At 42.6% G+C, this 19,729-nt stretch overlaps 1 protein-coding gene and 1 non-coding gene across 2 annotated transcripts in view; both read right to left on the bottom strand.

The window, feature by feature from the left end:
• Nucleotides 1-366: 366 nt before the first annotated feature.
• On the bottom strand, nucleotides 367-504 carry LOC119920683. Its single transcript, XR_005448412.1, has one exon. It is a non-coding gene; the product is annotated as a small nucleolar RNA SNORA7 (small nucleolar RNA).
• Nucleotides 505-13,584: 13,080 nt separating this feature from the next.
• PXDN (peroxidasin) overlaps nucleotides 13,585-19,729 on the bottom strand; it is a 124,665-nt gene continuing 118,520 nt past the window's right edge. The window contains exons 23-24 of the mRNA XM_038771651.1: nucleotides 17,561-17,674; nucleotides 13,585-16,199 (exon numbers count right to left, since the gene is read on the bottom strand). Of these exons, the coding sequence (XP_038627579.1) occupies nucleotides 16,074-16,199; nucleotides 17,561-17,674 (240 nt within the window). The 3' untranslated portion in view covers nucleotides 13,585-16,073. The remainder of the gene's footprint in view (nucleotides 16,200-17,560; nucleotides 17,675-19,729) is intronic.

The following is a 19,729-nucleotide window of genomic DNA, read 5'->3' as shown; positions in this document are numbered from 1 at the left end:
GCATGTGTACTCAGTCACTTCTCCTTATCAGTCCTTTTTCAAAATAAGTATCAGATTCTCCAGTCCTTTTCTTTCTTCTCTTTTGTTTCAGGGGGAATGCAGGGGACAATATTCTTCTGCCTTTGTTGACACAGCAGATGTTGTTGTCTTACGCTGTCTGGTCACGTCCGCCCCTTAGTGACGCGATGGACACGTCTGTCCCAGAACACCCCACCAAAATATGCAATCACTCTGGTAGTGTATCCAGAGAGTTTTCTTGGTCAAAATACAGAATCGATTTACCACTGCCTCCTTCCGCACAGTCAACTTGAGTCTTCGCCCTCGACTGTCTCCCGTGCTGCTGCTGCTCAGCACAGGTGAGTTTTGATTTGTAGCAGATTGCCTTCCACTCACTAGTCACTGTCCAAGCTAGGAATGGAATGGGTTGGCCTCTGCTTGACTCTCCCTCTCATAGTCGAGACTGGTAGAGGACTGGAAATTCTCCCAGTGCGACCCTGAGAGGCAAGACACAGCAGATATGCTGGGTTTTTCCACTGGGCAATGGATAAATGAACACCTTACTATAGGTGGCTATTTTATGGCAGATATACCCATAAAATGACCACCTATGGTCAGGTGTTCATTTATGCCCCTTCCTAACCACCCCCCATTTTTCAGAATCACCTCCACCTTGCTTAACCTCACTCTCCGACAAAACGTGGACTATTCCAGAGCTGAAAAGCCCCCAAATGACACGAATTTAACTACTGCTCCTCGAAGCCTCCCCCTTCCATTCCTCACCCTTCTTAAAATCCCTACCTCCTGAACGCTTCCATATTTAAATAGAAATTTTGGCCCTCTGTCGGTTAGGTAACAACTCATCTTTCCGTCAGGTCATTTGCAACCTCAGTCGTTACAAATATCGAATGGAACTACCGAAAAGCGACATCACTAAAACTGAAAAACACCTGATACATTACAAATATCGAATGGAACTACCGAAAAGCGACATCACTAAAACTGAAAAATACCTGATATTAAACAAGCCACCATCCATGATACACAGAAAACCATCAAACCGAAAAGGAGGAACATGACCTTATTACATTACTTCGGACTTTATTCAACTAGGCCACACTGCTTTTTCTCAAGCTCTGTCCTCTCCATGTTTTTTTTCATCACTGTAGATAACACCAATCCTCCTGATCTCACAACCTAGGACCATCACATTGTCTTCTACTCATCCCTCTCATTCAACCCACATATTCAATTCTTGTCAGATGCCCAGGTGGTGGGGGTGACTTTTGAGAGGAGGCAGGAGATCTCCTTTAGAGATACTGTTGGAGGAAATGCAAGGGACAGATATCAGGGCTGGAGATGTAGATTTGGGTATCATCTGCATAGAGGTGATAGCAGTTCTGACCTACCCTCATTTGTCACTATAATGCATTCTCTTACTAAGTGACTTGGGTTATTTGACAAAAATGGAGAACCTCTCAGAAGGGTGTAGAAATCTCATGAATAAAAATGGGTGGACCGCATTTGCTGGGACAGCGAATGGCTAAAGGAAGTATGGGGACACCTGTCTACTTGTTTTGATTTGTTGTCACAACCTAGGACCTGCGTATATGTTTGTACGTATTTATTACTCTATTTTATTTGTACGTGTTTATTCCATTTATTTTATTTTGTTAATATGTTTTGTTTTGTTCTCTGTTTCCCCCTTCTAGACTGTGAGCCCACTGTTGGGTAGGGACGGTCTCTATATGTTGCCAACTTGTACTTCCCAAGCGCTTAGTACAGTGCTCTGCACACAGTAAGCGCTCAATAAATACGATTGAATGAATGAATGAATAATAAGGGGCCAATTTAGCCATTCTGACAAATAGTAAGGCCCAGGCTGGTTAATAATAATAATAATAATAATAATAATAATAATAGTGTTCGTTAAGCACTTACTATGTGTCAGGCATTGTACTAAGCGCTGGAATAGATACAAGCAAATTGAATTGGACACAGTCCCCGCCCCATGTGGGGCTCACTGTCTTAATCCCCATTTTACAGATGAAATAACTGAGGCACAAAGAAGTGAAGTGACTCGCCCAAGGTCACACAGCAGACTGGGGGACCTTAATGGATCTTTTTGAAGGATGAAAAGAATGTGATAAAGAATTCTCGGTGGTTGATGTCTAGAGAGTTTGGCAATATGTTAAAATTCCTATGTTCTCTGATCAAGTAGAGGACCCACACGCTTGCCAAATATGCTCTAGGGCATTACATTCCTAGGCGGGAAAAGGTTAAACTGACAAACACTAGGGAACATTTTCAGATATGGATGTTTGAAAATTCTTGCCATTCAGCTCAATCTTTATGGATGTGTGACTGGACTGTAACTTGTAGACCTTCTCAGTTTCTACATTTAGAAAGCGATACTATTTCAGAAAGGGACTCCATTTCCTCATCCGGCAAAGGATCGCCTCACCCTCGTCCCACGCGGGGCTCACAGTCTCAATACCCGTTTCACAGAGGAGGGAACTGAGGCCCAGAGAAGGAAAGTGACTTGCCCAAGGTCACACAGCAGACAAGTGGCTCATTGTCGGGGCAGCAGCGTGGCTCAATGGAAAGACCCTGGGCTTTGGAGTCCGAGGTCACGGGTTCAAATTCAGGCTCCGCCAATTGTCAGCTGGGTGACTTTGGGCAAGTCACTTAACATCTCTGTGCCTCAGTTACCTCATCTGTAAAATGAGGATTAAGACCGTGAGCCCCACGTGGGACAACCTGATCACCTTGCAACCTCCCGAGGGCTTAGAACAGTACTTTGCACATAGGAAGCGCTTAATAAATGCCATCATTATTATTATTACTATTAAGTGGTGGAGAAGGGATTAGAACCCAGGTCCTTCTGACTCCCAGGACTGTTCTCTAGACAATAGGCCACCCTGCATACATTTATATATACATATATATGTATATATATACACACATATATATATATATATACATATATATGTATATATAGGGTGGCCTATTGGCTAGAGAACAGTCCTGGGAGTCAGAAAGACCTGGGTGACCCTTCTGTATATTATACACACATTTCTATTATGTATAATATAATATAAATTATTAGATTAGATTAATAATTAATATTATATCAATATTTATATTAAATTGGGTGTATTATATATATTTATACACATTAGACCTATTTGGCCAAGAAAAATCAAACCCAATTTCAAAGACTAATTTTAAACCATTTACAAAAAAGAAAGGTTACTGAAAGCTGATCCTTAAAAGGTAAAGGTGCAATAACTCAACTCCAACCTTAAACCTGCAGGATATGGACTAGGTTTCCAAACACACACTAAAACCTTAGCTGTGCCTGATCCCCAAATGGAAATTTTCTCTACAAAAAATCCTGAAGGCATTTCCTTGAGTGCTTGGCTTCTACTCATCATAAGACACCTGTTTCTGAATCCAGCTGCAGCTTTCGGAGCTCCCAGCGGCCTTCCACTGAACCATCTTTGGAGATCCTGTTCGTGAGATTTTGGTAAAAAATACACCAGCGGCCTTCCACTGAACAATCTTTGGAGATCCTGTTCGTGATATTTTGGTAAAAATACACCCTGCGGCTCTGGACTCTGACTTGTGATCTCCCCTGCCTTCTCCCGGAGAGCTAGGGATAAATGATTTGAAAAGTATATTGCCAGCGTTGTACTCTTCTTTCTCAGGGCTTAAAGAGTTGCAAAGATAATTTCAACATCTAATGTAGTTTTTGAGAAAAGGGAGCACCATGCATTTTTCAGAAGGGAAAAGTATGTTGATTTTCTATGCATAGAGCATCACTGCTACGTCAAACAATCAACATTACTGAGATGTGTTTCCTAGCACTGCAGCAGCCTGGCCTAGTGGTTAGAACACAGGCCTGAGGGTCAGAAGGACCAGGGTTCTAATCCCACCTCTGCCACTTGTCTGCTGTGTGACCTTGGGCAAGTCACTTCACTTCTCTGTGCCTCAGTTCCTCAACTGTAAAAAATGGGGATTAAGACTGTGATCCCCCCGTGGGACAACCTGATTGCCTTGTAACCTCCCCAGGGCTTAGAACAGCGCTTTGCACATAGTAGGCACTTAATAAATGCAATTATTATTATTATTATTATCATTATTATCATTATTATTATTATTATTATCTGGGCCTCAGTTACCACATCTGTAAAATGGGGATTGAAACTGTGAGCCATGTCGGACAGGGACTGTGTCCAAAGAGATTTGCTTATACCCACCTCAGCGCTTAGTACAGTGTCTGGCACGTAGTAAGCACTTAACAAATACCCTAATTATCACTATTTTTTATTATTATTAATCTCCATTTTACAGATGAGGGAACTGCCAACTAAGAGTAAATCATCATCATCATCATCAATCGTATTTATTGAGCGCTTACTATGTGCAGAGCACTGTACTAAGCGCTTGGGAAGTACAAATTGGCAACATATAGAGACATATAGAGATTAAGTAAATCGAATTACTTAACCAGATTTGCCACTAGCTTAGCCTGTCAATTAGAAATTTTCATCTTCCCTCACCACCACTTAAATCGTTTAATCAATATACTTTATAAAACACCTTTTCTATGCACGTTACTTTACTGCACTCCTGGGAGAATACAACTGAGTTAATAGGCATAGTCAAAGATTTTACAGGCCAGCAAGGAAGAGCCTCTTTAAAATAATGTGCAGGTAGAAGAAGGAGAAGGAGACACAGGCATTAATTGGGGTGTAATGATGATGACGATGATGGTATTTGTTAAACGCTTACTATGTGTCAAGCGCTTAGTACAGTGCTTCGCACACAGTAAGCGCTCAGTAAATACGATTGAATGAATGAATGAACGTGTCAAGCACTGTCTAATCGCTGGGGTAGATACAAGGTAATCAGATTGTCTCACGTGGGCGTCACAGTCTTAATCATCATCATCATCATCATCAATCGTATTTATTGAGCGCTTACTGTGTGCAGAGCACTGTACTAAGCGCTTGGGAAGTACAAATTGGCAACACATAGATACAGTCCCTACCCAACAGTGGGCTCACAGTCTAAAAGGGGGAGACAGAGAACAAAACCAAACATACCAACAAAATAAAATAAATAGGATAGATATGTACAAGTAAAATAAATAAATAAATAGAGTAATAAATATGTACCCATTTTACAGATGAGGGAACTGAGGCCAGAGAAGTGAAGTGACTTGCCCAAGGACACACAGCAGACAAGTGGTGGAGCTGGGATTAGAATCCATGACCTCCGACTCCCAAGCCTGTGCTCTTTCCACTAAGCCTAGCTGTAAGTAAAGGGATGCTGAGTGCCCCAATCAAGTCAATCAATGGTATTTATTGAGTGCTTACTATCTGCAGACCACTGTACTATGCGCTTGGGAGAGCACGATATATCAGGATTAGCAGAACCGTTCTGTGTTCTATTTATTTTATTTTGTTCGTGTGTTTGGTTTTGTTCTCTGTCTCCCCCTTTTAGAGTGTGAGCCCACTGTTGGGTAGGGACTGTCTCTATATGTTGCCAACTTGTACTTCTCAAGCGCTTAGTACAGTGCTCTGCACACAGTAAGCGCTCAATAAATACGATTGATTCAGATGGCACAGAAGTAGAGTTGCGGGCAGGGAATGGGTCTGTTTATTTTTATATTGTACTCTCCCAAGCTTTTAGTACAGTGCTCTGCACACAGTAAGCGCTCAATAAATAAGATTGAGTGACTGAATGAATACTGAAGGCATCTAACCTGGTCAGAGAGATTTCAAGACGGCCAATTCCTCGCCTCTTCGCAAGATTTCAGCGCTGTGATAGACTGAGAAGCAGCGTGGCTCAGTGGAAAGAACACAGGCTTGGGAGTCAGAGGCCATGGGTTCAAATCCCTACTCCGCCGCTCGTCAGCTGTGTGACTTGGGGCAAGTTACTTCACTTCTCTGTGCCTCAGGTCCTTCATCTGGAAAATGGGGATTGAGACTGTGAACTCCCCCATGGGACAACCTGATCACCTTGTATCCTCCCCAGAACTGTGTGCTTTGCACATAGTAAGTGCGTAACAAATACCAAGATTATTATTATTATTATCCATTGTGGTGGAACTTAAAAAGGGACATGGAAGCTGCAAGTACAAAGCACTTCTGCTTTTTACCTTGACCTCTTCAGGGGCCTCTTATCTCCAATCAAGCAAGCACTCAAGCACATTAGGGTACATTCCACTGCTCCTGAGCTTTGGGAGAACTTGGATTCCATTCCCTCTAATGGATTAGGAAGAGGGTAATTGAATTTTCCCTGGACTTAACTATCCTGTAACTTTAAGTACCTCCCAGCCCCTTTGAATGCAGGAGAACACTTCTAGAGACCATAATACATAATAAATACATAAAGAAATACATACATAAATAAATACATAAATAAATACATACATACATATAATAAATACATAATAAATACATAAAGACCATAATAAATACATATCTATTCTATTTATTTTATTTTGTTAGTATGTTTGGTTTTGTTCTCTGTCTCTCCCTTTTAGACTGTGAGCCCACTGTTGGGTAGGGACTGTCTCTATATTTTGCCAACTTGTACTTCCCAAGCGCTTAGTACAGTGCTCTGCACACAGTAAGCGCTCAATAAATACAATTGATTGATTGATAAGCGGAGCAATCAAGAAACATTTCCTAAGCAGTTTTGTCCTTTAGTCCCATCACTGGAATCTGAGATGGCTCAAATAGAGAATAATAATAATGATGGCATTTATTAAGCGCTTACTATTCATTCATTCATTCAATCATATTTATTGAGCGCTTACTGTGTGCAGAGCACTGTACTAAGCGCTTGGGAAGTCCAAGTTGGCAACATGTAGAGACGGCCCCTACCCAACAGTGGCCTCACAGTCTAGAAGGGGGAGACAGACAACAAAACAAAACATATTAACAAAATAAAAGAAATAGAATAGATATGTACAAATACTGTTCTAAGCACTGGGGTAGATACAAGGTAATCAGGTTGTCCCACATGGGGCTCACAGACTTCAGCCCCATTTGACAGATGAGGTAACTGAGGCACAGAGAAGTGAAGTGACTTGCCCAAAGTCACATGGCTGAGAAGTGACCGAAGAGGGACTAGAACTCATGACCTCTGACTCCAAACCTGGGCTCTTTCCACTAAGCCACACTGCTTCTCCGTAGTAACGAGACTCTTAAGTACAATTTTATTGGAAAGAGTACAAACTCATCCACCGGACAAGAAGAGGTAAAATCCTGAAATTCATTCGTTCATTCAATTGTACTTATTATTATTATTAAATACATATAATAATAATAATAATAATAATAATAATAATAGTATTTGTTAAGCACTTAAGCGCTTGGGAAGTACAAATTGGCAACGTATAGAGACGGTCCCTACCCAACAACGGGCTCACAGTCTAGGAATGATAAGCTTGTGCAAAATGTGTGTTAATACGGAGGTAAACTTGTGTGTCGCCTCTCAGAGTCACACCCTGGAAAGTTTCCAGTCCTCTACCAGTCTCGACCTGTATATATGTTTGTACATATTTATTACTCTATTTATTTTATTTATTTTACTTGTACATATTTATTCTATTTATTTTATTTTGTTAATCTGTTTGGTTTTGTTCTCTGTCTCCCCCTTCTAGACTGTGAGCCCACTGTTGGGTAGGGACCGTCTCTATATGTTGCCAACTTGGACTTCCCAAGTGCTTAGTACAGTGCTCTGCACACAGTAAGTGCTCAATAAATCCGATTGATTGATTGATTACAGGAGGGAGAGTCAAGCAGAGGCCTACCCCTTCCACTGCTAGCTTGGGCAGTGGCTAGCGAGTGGAAGGCCATCTGCTACAACTCAAATTTAGAGAAGCAGCGTGGCTCAGTAGGAAAGAGCCCGGGCTTTGGAGTCAGAGGTCATGGGTTCAAATCCCAGCTCCGCCACTTGTCAGCTGGGTGACTTTGGGCAAGTCACTTCACTTCTCTGGGCCTCAGTTCCCTCATCTGGAAAATGGGGATGAAGACCATGAGCCCCACGTGGGACAACCTCATCACTTTGTATCCCCCCAGCGCTTAGAACAGTGCTTTGCACGTAGTAAGCGCTTAATAAATGCCATCATCATCAACTCAAAACTCACCCGTGCTGGGCAGCAGCGGCGTAGGAGAGAGTCGAGGGCGGAGATTAGAGTTTACCGCATGGAAGGAGGCAGTGGTAAAGCGCTCCTGGATTTTTCCCAAGTAAATTCTCCGGATCCACCTCAAGAACGATTGCAGATGGAGAGCAGGACGGTCTGGAAGAGATGTGTCCGCGGCGTCGCTATGTGACTCAACAGCATAAGACAACAACAGCAACAAATGTGTGTGTGTGCGCGCGTGTGTGTATATATATTTATTATATATATATATATATATAACAGCAACAAATGTGTGTGTGCGTGTGTGTGTGTGTGTGTATATATATATATATATACATATATATTCATTCATTCAATCGAATTTATTGATTGAACCCATGATTGCCAGGTCCTGGCTGTACCCACTATGCCATGCTACTTCTAAGGCATAGGTATAACATTTTAAAAATAGCTGACCTTTCGTAACAGCAACAAATGTGTGTGTGTGTGTATATATATATATGGAGAGCAGGACGGTCTGGAAGAGATGTGTCCGCAGCGTCGCTATGTGACTCAACAGCGTAAGACAACAACAGCAACAAATGTGTGTGTGTGCGCGCGTGTGTGTATATATATTTATTATATATATATATATATATATATATATAACAGCAACAAATGTGTGTGTGCGTGTGTGTGTGTGTGTATATATATATATATATATATATATATATATATACATATATATTCATTCATTCAATTGAATTTATTGATTGAACCCATGATTGCCAGGTCCTGGCTGTACCCACTATGCCATGCTACTTCTAAGGCATAGGTATAACATTTTAAAAATAGCTGACCTTTCGTAACAGCAACAAATGTGTGTGTGTGTGTATATATATATATGGAGAGCAGGACGGTCTGGAAGAGATGTGTCCGCAGCGTCGCTATGTGACTCAACAGCGTAAGACAACAACAGCAACAAATGTGTGTGTGTGCGCGCGTGTGTGTATATATATTTATTATATATATATATATATATAAAACAGCAACAAATGTGTGTGTGTGCGTGTGTGTGTGTGTATATATATATATATGTATATATATATATATTCATTCATTCAATCGAATTTATTGATTGAACCCATGATTGCCAGGTCCTGGCTGCACCCACTATGCCATGCTACTTCTCAAGCATAAGTACAACATTTTAAAAATAGCTGACCTTCTTTTACACACAAACACACGCAGATACACTCTTAGAGGTACCCTTTTTTTCAGTCTACACTGCAACGCCTTCATTATGCGAGAAAAAAAATAGTTCTAGAGTTTCGCTGTCCTGGGATCGTCGATAATTCCAAGCAAGATATTTGCTTCCTTCCGTTATGATTCAGTTTTTTGAACAAAGAAAGCAGATGTAGCCTGAAAAGCCAGATGGAGCACTGGAATTTTTAACTATACCAACTTAGAGGTCTGAAAATCTTGTGCTCAAAACCCGACAGAATGAAATGATCTCAATGAAGCCAGAAATATGCAAATTATATACTCTCCCACTGACGATATTAGGAGTATTTAAGGGAAGATATTAAGCAATCAAAAATGCAGTCTTTCAAAGGATGAAATTTCAGGAATCCTTCTTTTGAGCAGAATGAAAGTTGTACGCTAGTTTGCAGATGCTAATGAGATGTCTTTTTAGCTTTTTAGCTGAATGAGCCATCTCTCCAGTCTCTATTTTTTGTAACTGCCTTTGGAACCCCAGTTAAAATTTGATGTAATGAAAACCATTTGGCTATTTAGTATTCCTTAGGATTATTTTTTTGTGGAGGGGAGGGGGAAGGCAGATGAAGAAGTAAAAGTCACTGCATAATTGGAGAGTAGCTGAACATCAAATACATAAATAGCTCCAGGGAACATATATATTTATAATATATTTATATACATGTGTAAATTTTTAACTGGGCTTGCAAAGGCAAGTTGTATGATTTTCAAGACCAGAAAGCAAGAGAACATGGCTCAGTGCTAACAAACGATAACTCTCAAATGCCTTCAAAGGCTAACATGGTTATTTTGAAAATGAATTGAGCCAATTTGAAATTAGAGCCTTCTACAGTGAGAAAATTGTCCATTTTCTCAGCAAAAGGTTCTCGGAGGGATGCATCGGCATCTAACTGCCTAGTGGATAGAGCACGAGCCTGAGAGTCAGAAGGACCTGAGTTCTAATCCCAGCTCTGCCCCTTATCTGTTGTTTGACCTTGGGCGAGTCCTGTGACTTCTACGGGCCTCAGTTCTTTCATCTTTAAAATGGGGGTTAAGACTGGGAGCCCTTTGTGGTACAGGGACCGTAACAAATGTGATTAGCCTGTATCTGTCCCAGTGCTCAGTCCCGTGCCTGGCACATAGTAAGTGCTTCAAAAATGTTATTCAAAACAAACCAAAGAAAACCAAAATCACTGCCGCTTGCAGCCACTTGATGGAAACTTTCTTCACTCCCTGCGGCGGCCTTGCAAAGCTTGTACCTCCAAGCCAGGGGTGCATGACACTCCTGGCCTTATCCCTTGCCCCCTGCTTCCCAAACCAATTCCCAAAACCTGGAACACCTCGTACCCACTCGGCTCCCGCTTCCCTCCTTCCCAAACCAATTCCCAAAACCTGGAACACCTCGTAACCACTCGGCTCCCGCCTCCCTCCTTCCCGGGAATGCCTGCTTGCCACCATCCCAGACACCTGGTCACCAATCCAGTTAAAGGGAATTTAACTAGAACTAGAACACATTTAGGTCCACTAAAGCTAAACATTTCGCTGTCCCTCCATCGCGAACTCTCGCCAACATCACCCCTCTGGCCTGGAAGGCCCTCCCTCCTCATATCCGACAGGCAATGACTCTTCCCCGCTTCGGAGACTTAAGAAGCAGCGTGGCTCAGTGGAAAGAGCACAGGTTTTGGAGTCAGAGGTCATGGGTTCAAATCCCGGCTCCGCCAACTGTCAGCTGGGTGACTTTGGGCAAGTCACTTCACTTCTCTGTGCCTCAGTTACCTCATCTGTAAAATGGGGATGAAGACTGTGACCCCCCCCGTGGGACAACCTGATCACCTTGTAACCTCCCCAGCGCTTAGAACAGTGCTTTGCACATACTAAGTGCTTAATAAATGCCATCATCATCATCATCAAGGCCCATTTCCTCTGAGGCCTTCCTCCTCTTCTCCCACTCCGTTCCTCCTTTCTCTTCTCTCACTCCCTTCTACATCACTCTGATTTGCTCCCTGTATTCAACCCCCTTCCCAGCCCCACAGAACTTATGTGCATATCTGGCATTTATTTATATTCGTGTCTGTCTCCCCCTCTATCATCATCAATCATATTTATTGAGTGCTTACTATGTGGAGAGCACTGTACTAAGCACTTGGGAAGTACAAATTGGCAACATATAGAGACAGTCCCTACCCAACAGTGGGCTCACAGTCTAAAAGGGGGAGACAGAGAACAAAACCAAACATACTAACAAAATAAAATAAATAGGATAGATATTTGAACCCCTCTACACTGTAAGCTAGTTGTAGACAGGGAATATTATATTGTACTCTCCTGAGCACTTAGTACAGTGCCCTGCACACAGTAAATGCTCAGTAAATACGATGAACTGACTATGCGAGTTTGGGATCTCTGTTATGGGCCATGTCATATTTTTGGTTTGGGGTCTGTCACCTCATGAGGTATGGAGAGCCCCCGCAAGAGGATATCTGGAGAGCAAAAGGGAAAAGCAAACACTTCTCGGGCCTGAGAAGCACCATGAAATCTCTCTCACACCCCTGACAAATGTCTACTGGTCAGGCATCAACACACCCAATCAAAGAATACTAAATCACAGACCACTCACAAATACTAACAATGATGATGATAATAATAATGATTGTAGTTGTTAAGCACTTACTCTGTGCCAAGCACTCTATTAAGAACTGGAGTGGATACAAGTCCCTGACCTACATGGGGCTCATAGTCTGAGAGGGAGTAGGATTTAATCCCTGTTTTCCCGATGAGGAAATCAAGGCCCAGAGAAGTGAATCAATCAATCAATCAATCAATTGTATTTATTGAGCGCTTACTGTGTGCAGAGCACTGTACTAAGCACTTGGGAAGTACACGTTGGCAACATATAGAGACAGTCCCTACTCTCCCAAAGTCACACAGCAGAACAGTGGTGGAGCCAGGATTAGAAGCAGCCTGATTTTATAATAATAATGATAATAATGACATTTATTAAGCACTTACTGTGTGCAAAGCACTGTTCTAAGCGCTGGGTAGGTTACAAGGTGATCAGGCTGTCCCACAGCGTGGCTCACAGTCTTAATCCCCATTTTACAGAGGAGGTAACTGAGGCCCAGAGAAGTTAAGTGACTTGCCCAAAGTCACACGGCTGACAATTGGTGGAGCCGGGATTTGAACCCATGACCTGTGACTCCAAAGCCTGGGCTCATTCCACTGAGCCACGCTGCTTCTCCAGTGATTTAGTGATGAGAGTCCGGGCTTGGGAGTCAGAGGACGTGAGTTCTAATCCCATCTCTGCCACTTGTCTGCTGGGTGACCTTGGGCAAGCCACTTAATCCCCATTTTACAGATGAGGCAACTGAGCCACAAAGAAGTTAAGACTGTGAGCCCCACGTGGGACAACCTGGTAACCTTGTATCTTACCCAGTGCTTAGAACACTGCTTGGCACATAGTAAGCACTTAAAAACCATAATAATAATAATTATTATTATTACGTGGGTCCTTTGACTTTCAGGTCTGGGCTCTTCCCTCTGGGCCATGCTGCCTCACCTCACCAGGCCGACCCCATTCATTCAGTCATATTTATTGAACACTTATTGCGTGCAAAACACTGCACTAAGTGTTCACGAGAGTACGGGATAAGAAGTCCTGAGCAGTGCCGGATCTGGAGTTCCGTTAATGCTCCCAAGTGCAGGCTACACAAGTTCATTCATTCATTCAATTGTATTTATTGAGCGCTTACTGTGTGCAGAGCACTGTACTAAGCGCTTGGGAAGTACAAGTTGCTCACTTGAAGCTAACAGATGGGAGAGATGAGGGGGTGGTCCCTGGTCATGATGGTATTTGTTAAGCTCTTACTATGCGCACTGTTCTAAGCACTGGGGTAGATATGAGGTCATCAGGTTGTCCCATGTGGGGCTCACAGTCTTAATCCCCATTTTACAGATGAGTCAACTGAAGCACCGAGAAGTGAAGTGACTTACCCAAAGTCACACAGATGACAAGTGGCGGAGCCGGGATTAAAACCCACGACCTCTGACTCCCGAGCCCGGGCTCCTTCCACTAAATCACGCTACTTCTCAACAGATCACAGTGTCAATCTACAGAAACACCACCGGCCTTCACTACTTCCCTGAGAGGGGCCGACAGGGATTTGAAAGAAAAGAGAAAAAGAAAGGAATCAGGTCTTCATTTGAAAATGTGACCCATTTATTTTAACTGAGAAGCATCCTTACAAAGTGCCAACACTTCTTTGGTACATGAACTGGTTACAATAAGAATGATGAAGTATCCTTGCTTTGGGTAAGTTTAGAAAAGTGAATAAATATGTACAGTTTGCCACACAGTACAGCAATAATCTTACGGCTACCGAAAAAGACTCGGTCAGTCATCGCCTGTTATTTTCTAACTCATTTAGAACACTTTAATCCTTATTGGTGGTACAGATACGTCGTTTTAAGTTACAGAATTTGAGCGAAAAATCTCAGACTCCACTTTCTCCTGTAGGTTTAGGAATATCGTGGAAAACGCACTGTTTGGCAGGTTCTGGGACCTAAAGCCAGCTTGGAGTGTTTTCTTGATTTTTTACTTTCATTTTTTAAACCCTCCTATACTAAGAAGTGAATGACAAAAATAAAATAAAACAAGTTCCTCATAGTAAAACAATCAGGCTATAATATTTTAGTTGGAGAGTCATTTGATATGTGTCATACCTGAGCATTTTATTTAATGTAAAATTAAAAGGATAACTAGAAATATATATATATATATTTCCTGGTTTATATAACCACCTCCACAGTTAATGACACAACTATATTTGCAAACACTTCACCATCAGAGACTCGGGACATTCTATGGTACCCTAAAAATCTCTCTGTGGCTTCTAACGCTATCATCTACAAGGTTTTAGAACCAAACTCTAGATTGAAAACCAATCCCAAGAGTTTTAAAAATATGAATTGGAAAAATCGATTGTACCTCCAAAATACGTGGTCAAGCACAACACAGATACTATTGTGCTAATCAAGAACCGTGTACAAAGACCATCCTCAGTCGATAGCATTTGAATCATGACACTGTCTTACAGGTATTCGAAAGGGTACAGTATCGAGTCTTCTAAATGTTTATGCGCCGAGTAAATTTGAGTGAGTGGATCTTCTTTGTACACTCCTGAACAGATCTTTTATTTTGGGGCCTTCTTACTAAATAAACATTCATCATTTTCACAGCCCGGTAAGACCGGTAATGATCGTTGGGCTTTTTTTTGTGTGTGTAACTTTCATAAATACTGTCACTAATTACGTTCTGCGAACATTCAGGGGTATTGACCCAACAACGTGAGCTAAAAAAAAGTTTGTCACATGAGGTATGATGGTTGTTTTTCACTAAATTTTTATCATAAACATCCGTTCAACCGACACGCCGCTGGAATGCTGAATGACGGGGAACCGTGGCTTAACGGAAAAGATGAGCATCATCGAAATGCATGATCTTTGGGAAATGCAAGACCTTTGGAAAATACAAATGAGGTACTGGATTGACTTAAAAATGATGCACAGATACTGAAAGTAGAAAACTTATTTAATTCAAACACCAAACCCAAATAGTAGCACGGGGTAGCGAGCCATGGTTTTTGCTCCTTCAATGTTCTTGTTCGGCCTCCAAACAAGGCCTCTCGATAGATTAGTCTGAGATTGATTGATTAGCTTTGGCAAGACAGAAAATAAATCAGCAGGTAACTTCAGAAACAAAATGTAGCTCCTGATCTTTTTCACATTCTTTTCAAAACCAGGTTACCCACATGCATGTCGCCAGTTTGGAGGCACTGCATCCCAATCTGAATTCGTCTTCACTACAGCGATGTCTCACGCTTTAAAAAGAGGCAAAACCCAGTGTGAAACAGACTTACGTACAGTCTGATGAAAAGAATCGCTTTGTCTTATGGTTCAGTGTTGTTGAGTTCGCTTACTGTGTGCAAGCACTGTACTAAGCACTTGGGAGAGTACAATACACCAATAAACAACTGTGAAATGTCACGTCCATTGAGATAAAAACATTCAAGGAACCCCAAATGTGCCTTAGAAAAAAAAAACTACGCTTACATTCTCGTAAAACATATATTTTAAGTTTGGCAACCACTGATTTTATTCAGTGTTCCAACGCGACTTGAAATGAAGAGAGCTTGAAGCTTTCTCGCCTTACACCCCTGCTTCCTCTCTGTGTAGAATGAATGACACCCCAGCCTCTGTACCCCTTCCACATGGAGAAAAAAACCCAAATAAGCACAGTTCTAATCCCACAATTCTTCTTCTTCTGGCTTCTTGGAAATGCCATGTGGAGTTTCAATTAAAATAGCGTCACAGCCAACACAATTCAACCGAGGCCTCAGCCCCACCGCTCTGAGTAGCACCAAATTTAATTTGAAAAACCTGAGAAAGTCTTACACGAAGGTATCATGACCGTTTGACCTACGTCCCTTTTTGGATAGTTGTATTGTTCTCTCCTTCCTTGTGGGCAATGAAATCGACTTGAACCATGTTACGTTCCGGAATCTCACCAATTGGAGGTCGTCCCCGATACATCTTGATTCCTCGTTCTTTCCCGAGAGGGTGGAGTTCTCTGGGCGGGATGAGGAGACCCAGTAACTCCCCAAAATCTGGAAGGCCCACCTTATGGCTCTTCATTCTTGACGGCGGTTTCTTTTAAACAGATCGGACAACACTCTCCTTTAATCTTCACTGGAACCGCGCATTTTTCCGGATGACAAGATTCTACGAAACAGGTAACTTGGCCACCCTGGATTACAAAGATTTTATAACAAAGAGGGTCACATCATAAAAAAGGAAAATGAGTGCAGTTTAATAACCATGTTGCACTACAAACCCTTGGGAATATAAATTAAATAAGTAGGATGAATAGACGGGCACATTCCTGCATGGAATGTGTTTCTTTATTGCTGTATTGTACTCTCCCAAGCGCTCAGCACAGTGCTCTGCACACAATAAGCTCTCAATAAATACAATTGACTGACTTAGTCCCAATTCCCGCCAATGAATAAGCAACTTGAACAAACTTGTCCTTCCCAGGATGTTCCTTTTTTTTTTTTTAAAGGATTTGTATACTTCTGATTTCATTACTAGGGAGGGATTGGTTACGGAAAGATAAAGTATTCCATGGATTACACGCACGAAATCAGCAGGAGTGTTTATAATATATATGGACGTTCACTTGATATCATGCGCTGACATAAGCTCTTAGGAAATACCGGATAATGAAGGGACACATTCCCTGACTGCAAGGCAGAGAAGGAGCGTGGCTTAGTGGAAAGAACATGGGCTGGAGAGTGAGAACACGGGTTCTAATCCTGACTCTGCCACTTGTCTGCTGTGTGACCTTGGGCAAGTCACTTAACTTCTCTGGGCCTCAGTTACCTCATCGGTAAAATGGGGATTAAGACTGTGAGCCCTACGTGGACACCTAATTACCTTGCATCTCCCCTGGTGCTTAGAATAGTGCACATAGTAAATGCTTAACAAATGCCATAATAATAATAATTAGTATTAGTATTGTTACAAGCTGCTTGCATTATAACCAGAAGGGCAAACAAAAAATAACTACAATTTAGAGTGGATGAAATACAATTAATCATATTGAGTACTTACTGTGTATAAAGTATTCATTCATTCAATCGTATTTATTGAGCGCTCACTGTGTGCAGAGCACTGTACTAAGCGCTTGGGAAGTCCAAGCTGGAGACATATAGAGACGGTCCCTACCCAACAACGGACTCACAGTCTAGAAGGGGAAGAAGCTAAGTGCTTGGGAGAGTACAATATAACGGACACATTCTCTGCCCACAACGGACATATATGTGTATTAAATATACATCTACACATTCGATATCTACATACAGACACATATACACATACCTGCACACAGTCAGCAAGGGCTAATATGGATTAGTTTAAAATTGCTAGAGTTAGCTGATAGGATGAAATGGGATGGCAAATGAATTGTGGAAGACATGTTGGAGGAGGTGAGATTTTTAGGACTCTGAAATGCAGAATAATTCAAAAGACTTCATGAAGCCTCAAAAGACTAACTGGGCCCGGTTGGAGGGAATGGTAATCCCAACTTCTAAAATGCGATTTCCTTACCTTGCACTCACATACAGTACAGGGATCCCTTTTCCATTTTTCATTGCTCGAATAGGATTTCCCCGTCTCATCAGTACATTCACTTTTACTGAGGCGCAGTTCAAGTTTCTTTATCTGCGGAGAGATTAATTCTGATGAATCAAGTCAGATTGAGGGTCTGTTCTCAACAAATTGTAACTGATTTACCCCTTGTACCTTTTTTACTATCTAATCCTTCAAAAATGAACATGACCTTATTGTGTGATTTTATTTTGATCCACCAATGGTTTTTATTGAGTGCATACTGCGTGCAGAACATGGTACTAAATGCTCTGGGTTCTAGTCTCTGGTCTGCCATATATCATCTCTTGCCCCTTCCCTCCCTCCCGTCTTTAACTTCCATCTTCAAACTCTCACTCTCCACTGGTTCCTTCCCCTCTTCCTTCAAACACGCCCATGTCTCCCCCATCCTAAAAAAAAACCTTCTCTTGACCCCACCTCCCCTTCTAGTTATCTCCCTATCTCCCTCCTACCCTTCCTTTCCAAACTCCTAGAATGAGCCGTCTACACCCGCTGCCTCGAATTCCTCAACGCCAACTCTCTCCTTGACCCCCCACAATCTAGCTTCTGTCCCCTACACTCCACTGAAACTGCCCTCTCAAAAGTCACCGATGACCTCCTTCTTGCCAAATCCAATGGCTCCTACTCTATCCTAATCCTCCTCGACCTCTCAGCTGCCTTTGACACTGGACCACCTCCTTCTCCTCAACATGCTATCCGACCTTGGCTTCACAGGCTCCATCCTCTCCTGGTTCTCCTCTTATCTCTCTGGCCGTTCATTCTCAGTCTCTTTTGTGGGCTCCTCCTCTCCCTCCCATCCCCTTACTGTAGGGGTTCCTCAAGGGTCAGTTCTTGGTCCCCTTCTGTTCTCTAGCTACACTCACTCCCTTGGTGACCTCATTCAATTCCAAGGCTTCAACTATCATCTCTACGCTGATGACACCCAAATCTACATCTCCGCCCCTGCTCTCTCCCCCTCCCTCCAAGCTCGTATCTCCTCCTGCCTTCAGTACATCTCCATCTGGATGTCGGCCCGCCATCTAAAACACAATATTTCCAAGACTGAGCTCCTTATCTTCCCTCCCAAATCCTGTCTTCTCCCTGTCTTTCCCGTCACTGTAGATGGCACTACCATCCTTCCTGTCTCACAAGCCTGTAACCTTGGTGTCATCCTTGACTCCGCTCTCTCGTTCACCCCAAACATCCAGTCCGTCACTAAAACCTGCAGGTCTCACCTCCACAATATCGCCAAGATCCACACTTACCTCTCCATCCAAACCGCTACCTTGCTGGCTCAATCTCTCATCCTATCCCGACTGGATTACTGCATCAGCCTCCTCTCTGATATCCAATCATCCTGTCTCTCCCCACTTCAGTCTATACTTCACTCTACTGCCCGGACTGTCTCTGTACAGAAACGCCCTGGGCATGTCAATCCCCTCCTCAAAAATCTCCAGTGGTTGCCTGTCAACCTACAAATCAAGCAAAAACTCCTCAATCTCAACTTCAATGCTTTCCATCTCCTTGTCCCCTCCTACCTCACCTCCCTTCTCTCCTTCTCCAGCCCAGCTCGCACCCCCCGCTCCTCCACCGCTGCTCACCTCCTCACTGGGCCTCGTTCTCGCCTGTCCCGCCGTAGACCCCCGGTCCACGTCCTTCCCCTGGCCCAGAATGCCCTCCCCCTCCACACATCTGCCAAACACATCTTCCTCCCTTCAAAGCCCTACTGAGAGCTCACCTCCTCCAGGAGGCCTTCCCAGACTGATCCCCCTTTTTCCTCTCCTCCTCCCCATCCCCCCTCTGCCCTACCTCCTTCCCCTCCCCAGAGCACTTGTATATATTTGTACAGATTTATTATTCTATTTATTTTACTTGTACATATTTACTATTCTATTTATTTTGTTAATGATGTGCATATAGCTATAATTAATTCTATTTGTTCTGATGATTTTGACACCTGTCCACATGTTTTGTTTTGGTTGCCTGTCTCCCCCTTCTAGACTGTGAGCCCGTTGTTGGGTAGGGACCGTCTCTATATGTTGCCAACTTGTACTTCCCAAGCGCTTAGTACAGTGCTCTGCACTCAGTAGGCGCTCAATAAATACGAATGAATGAATCAATGAATGAATG

This window comes from Tachyglossus aculeatus, chromosome X1, assembly GCF_015852505.1.
Source record: "Tachyglossus aculeatus isolate mTacAcu1 chromosome X1, mTacAcu1.pri, whole genome shotgun sequence".
NCBI classification, from domain to species: domain Eukaryota; kingdom Metazoa; phylum Chordata; class Mammalia; order Monotremata; family Tachyglossidae; genus Tachyglossus; species Tachyglossus aculeatus.
Note: the sequence above shows the minus strand (reverse complement) of the source record. Positions and strands in the feature narration are given on the sequence as shown.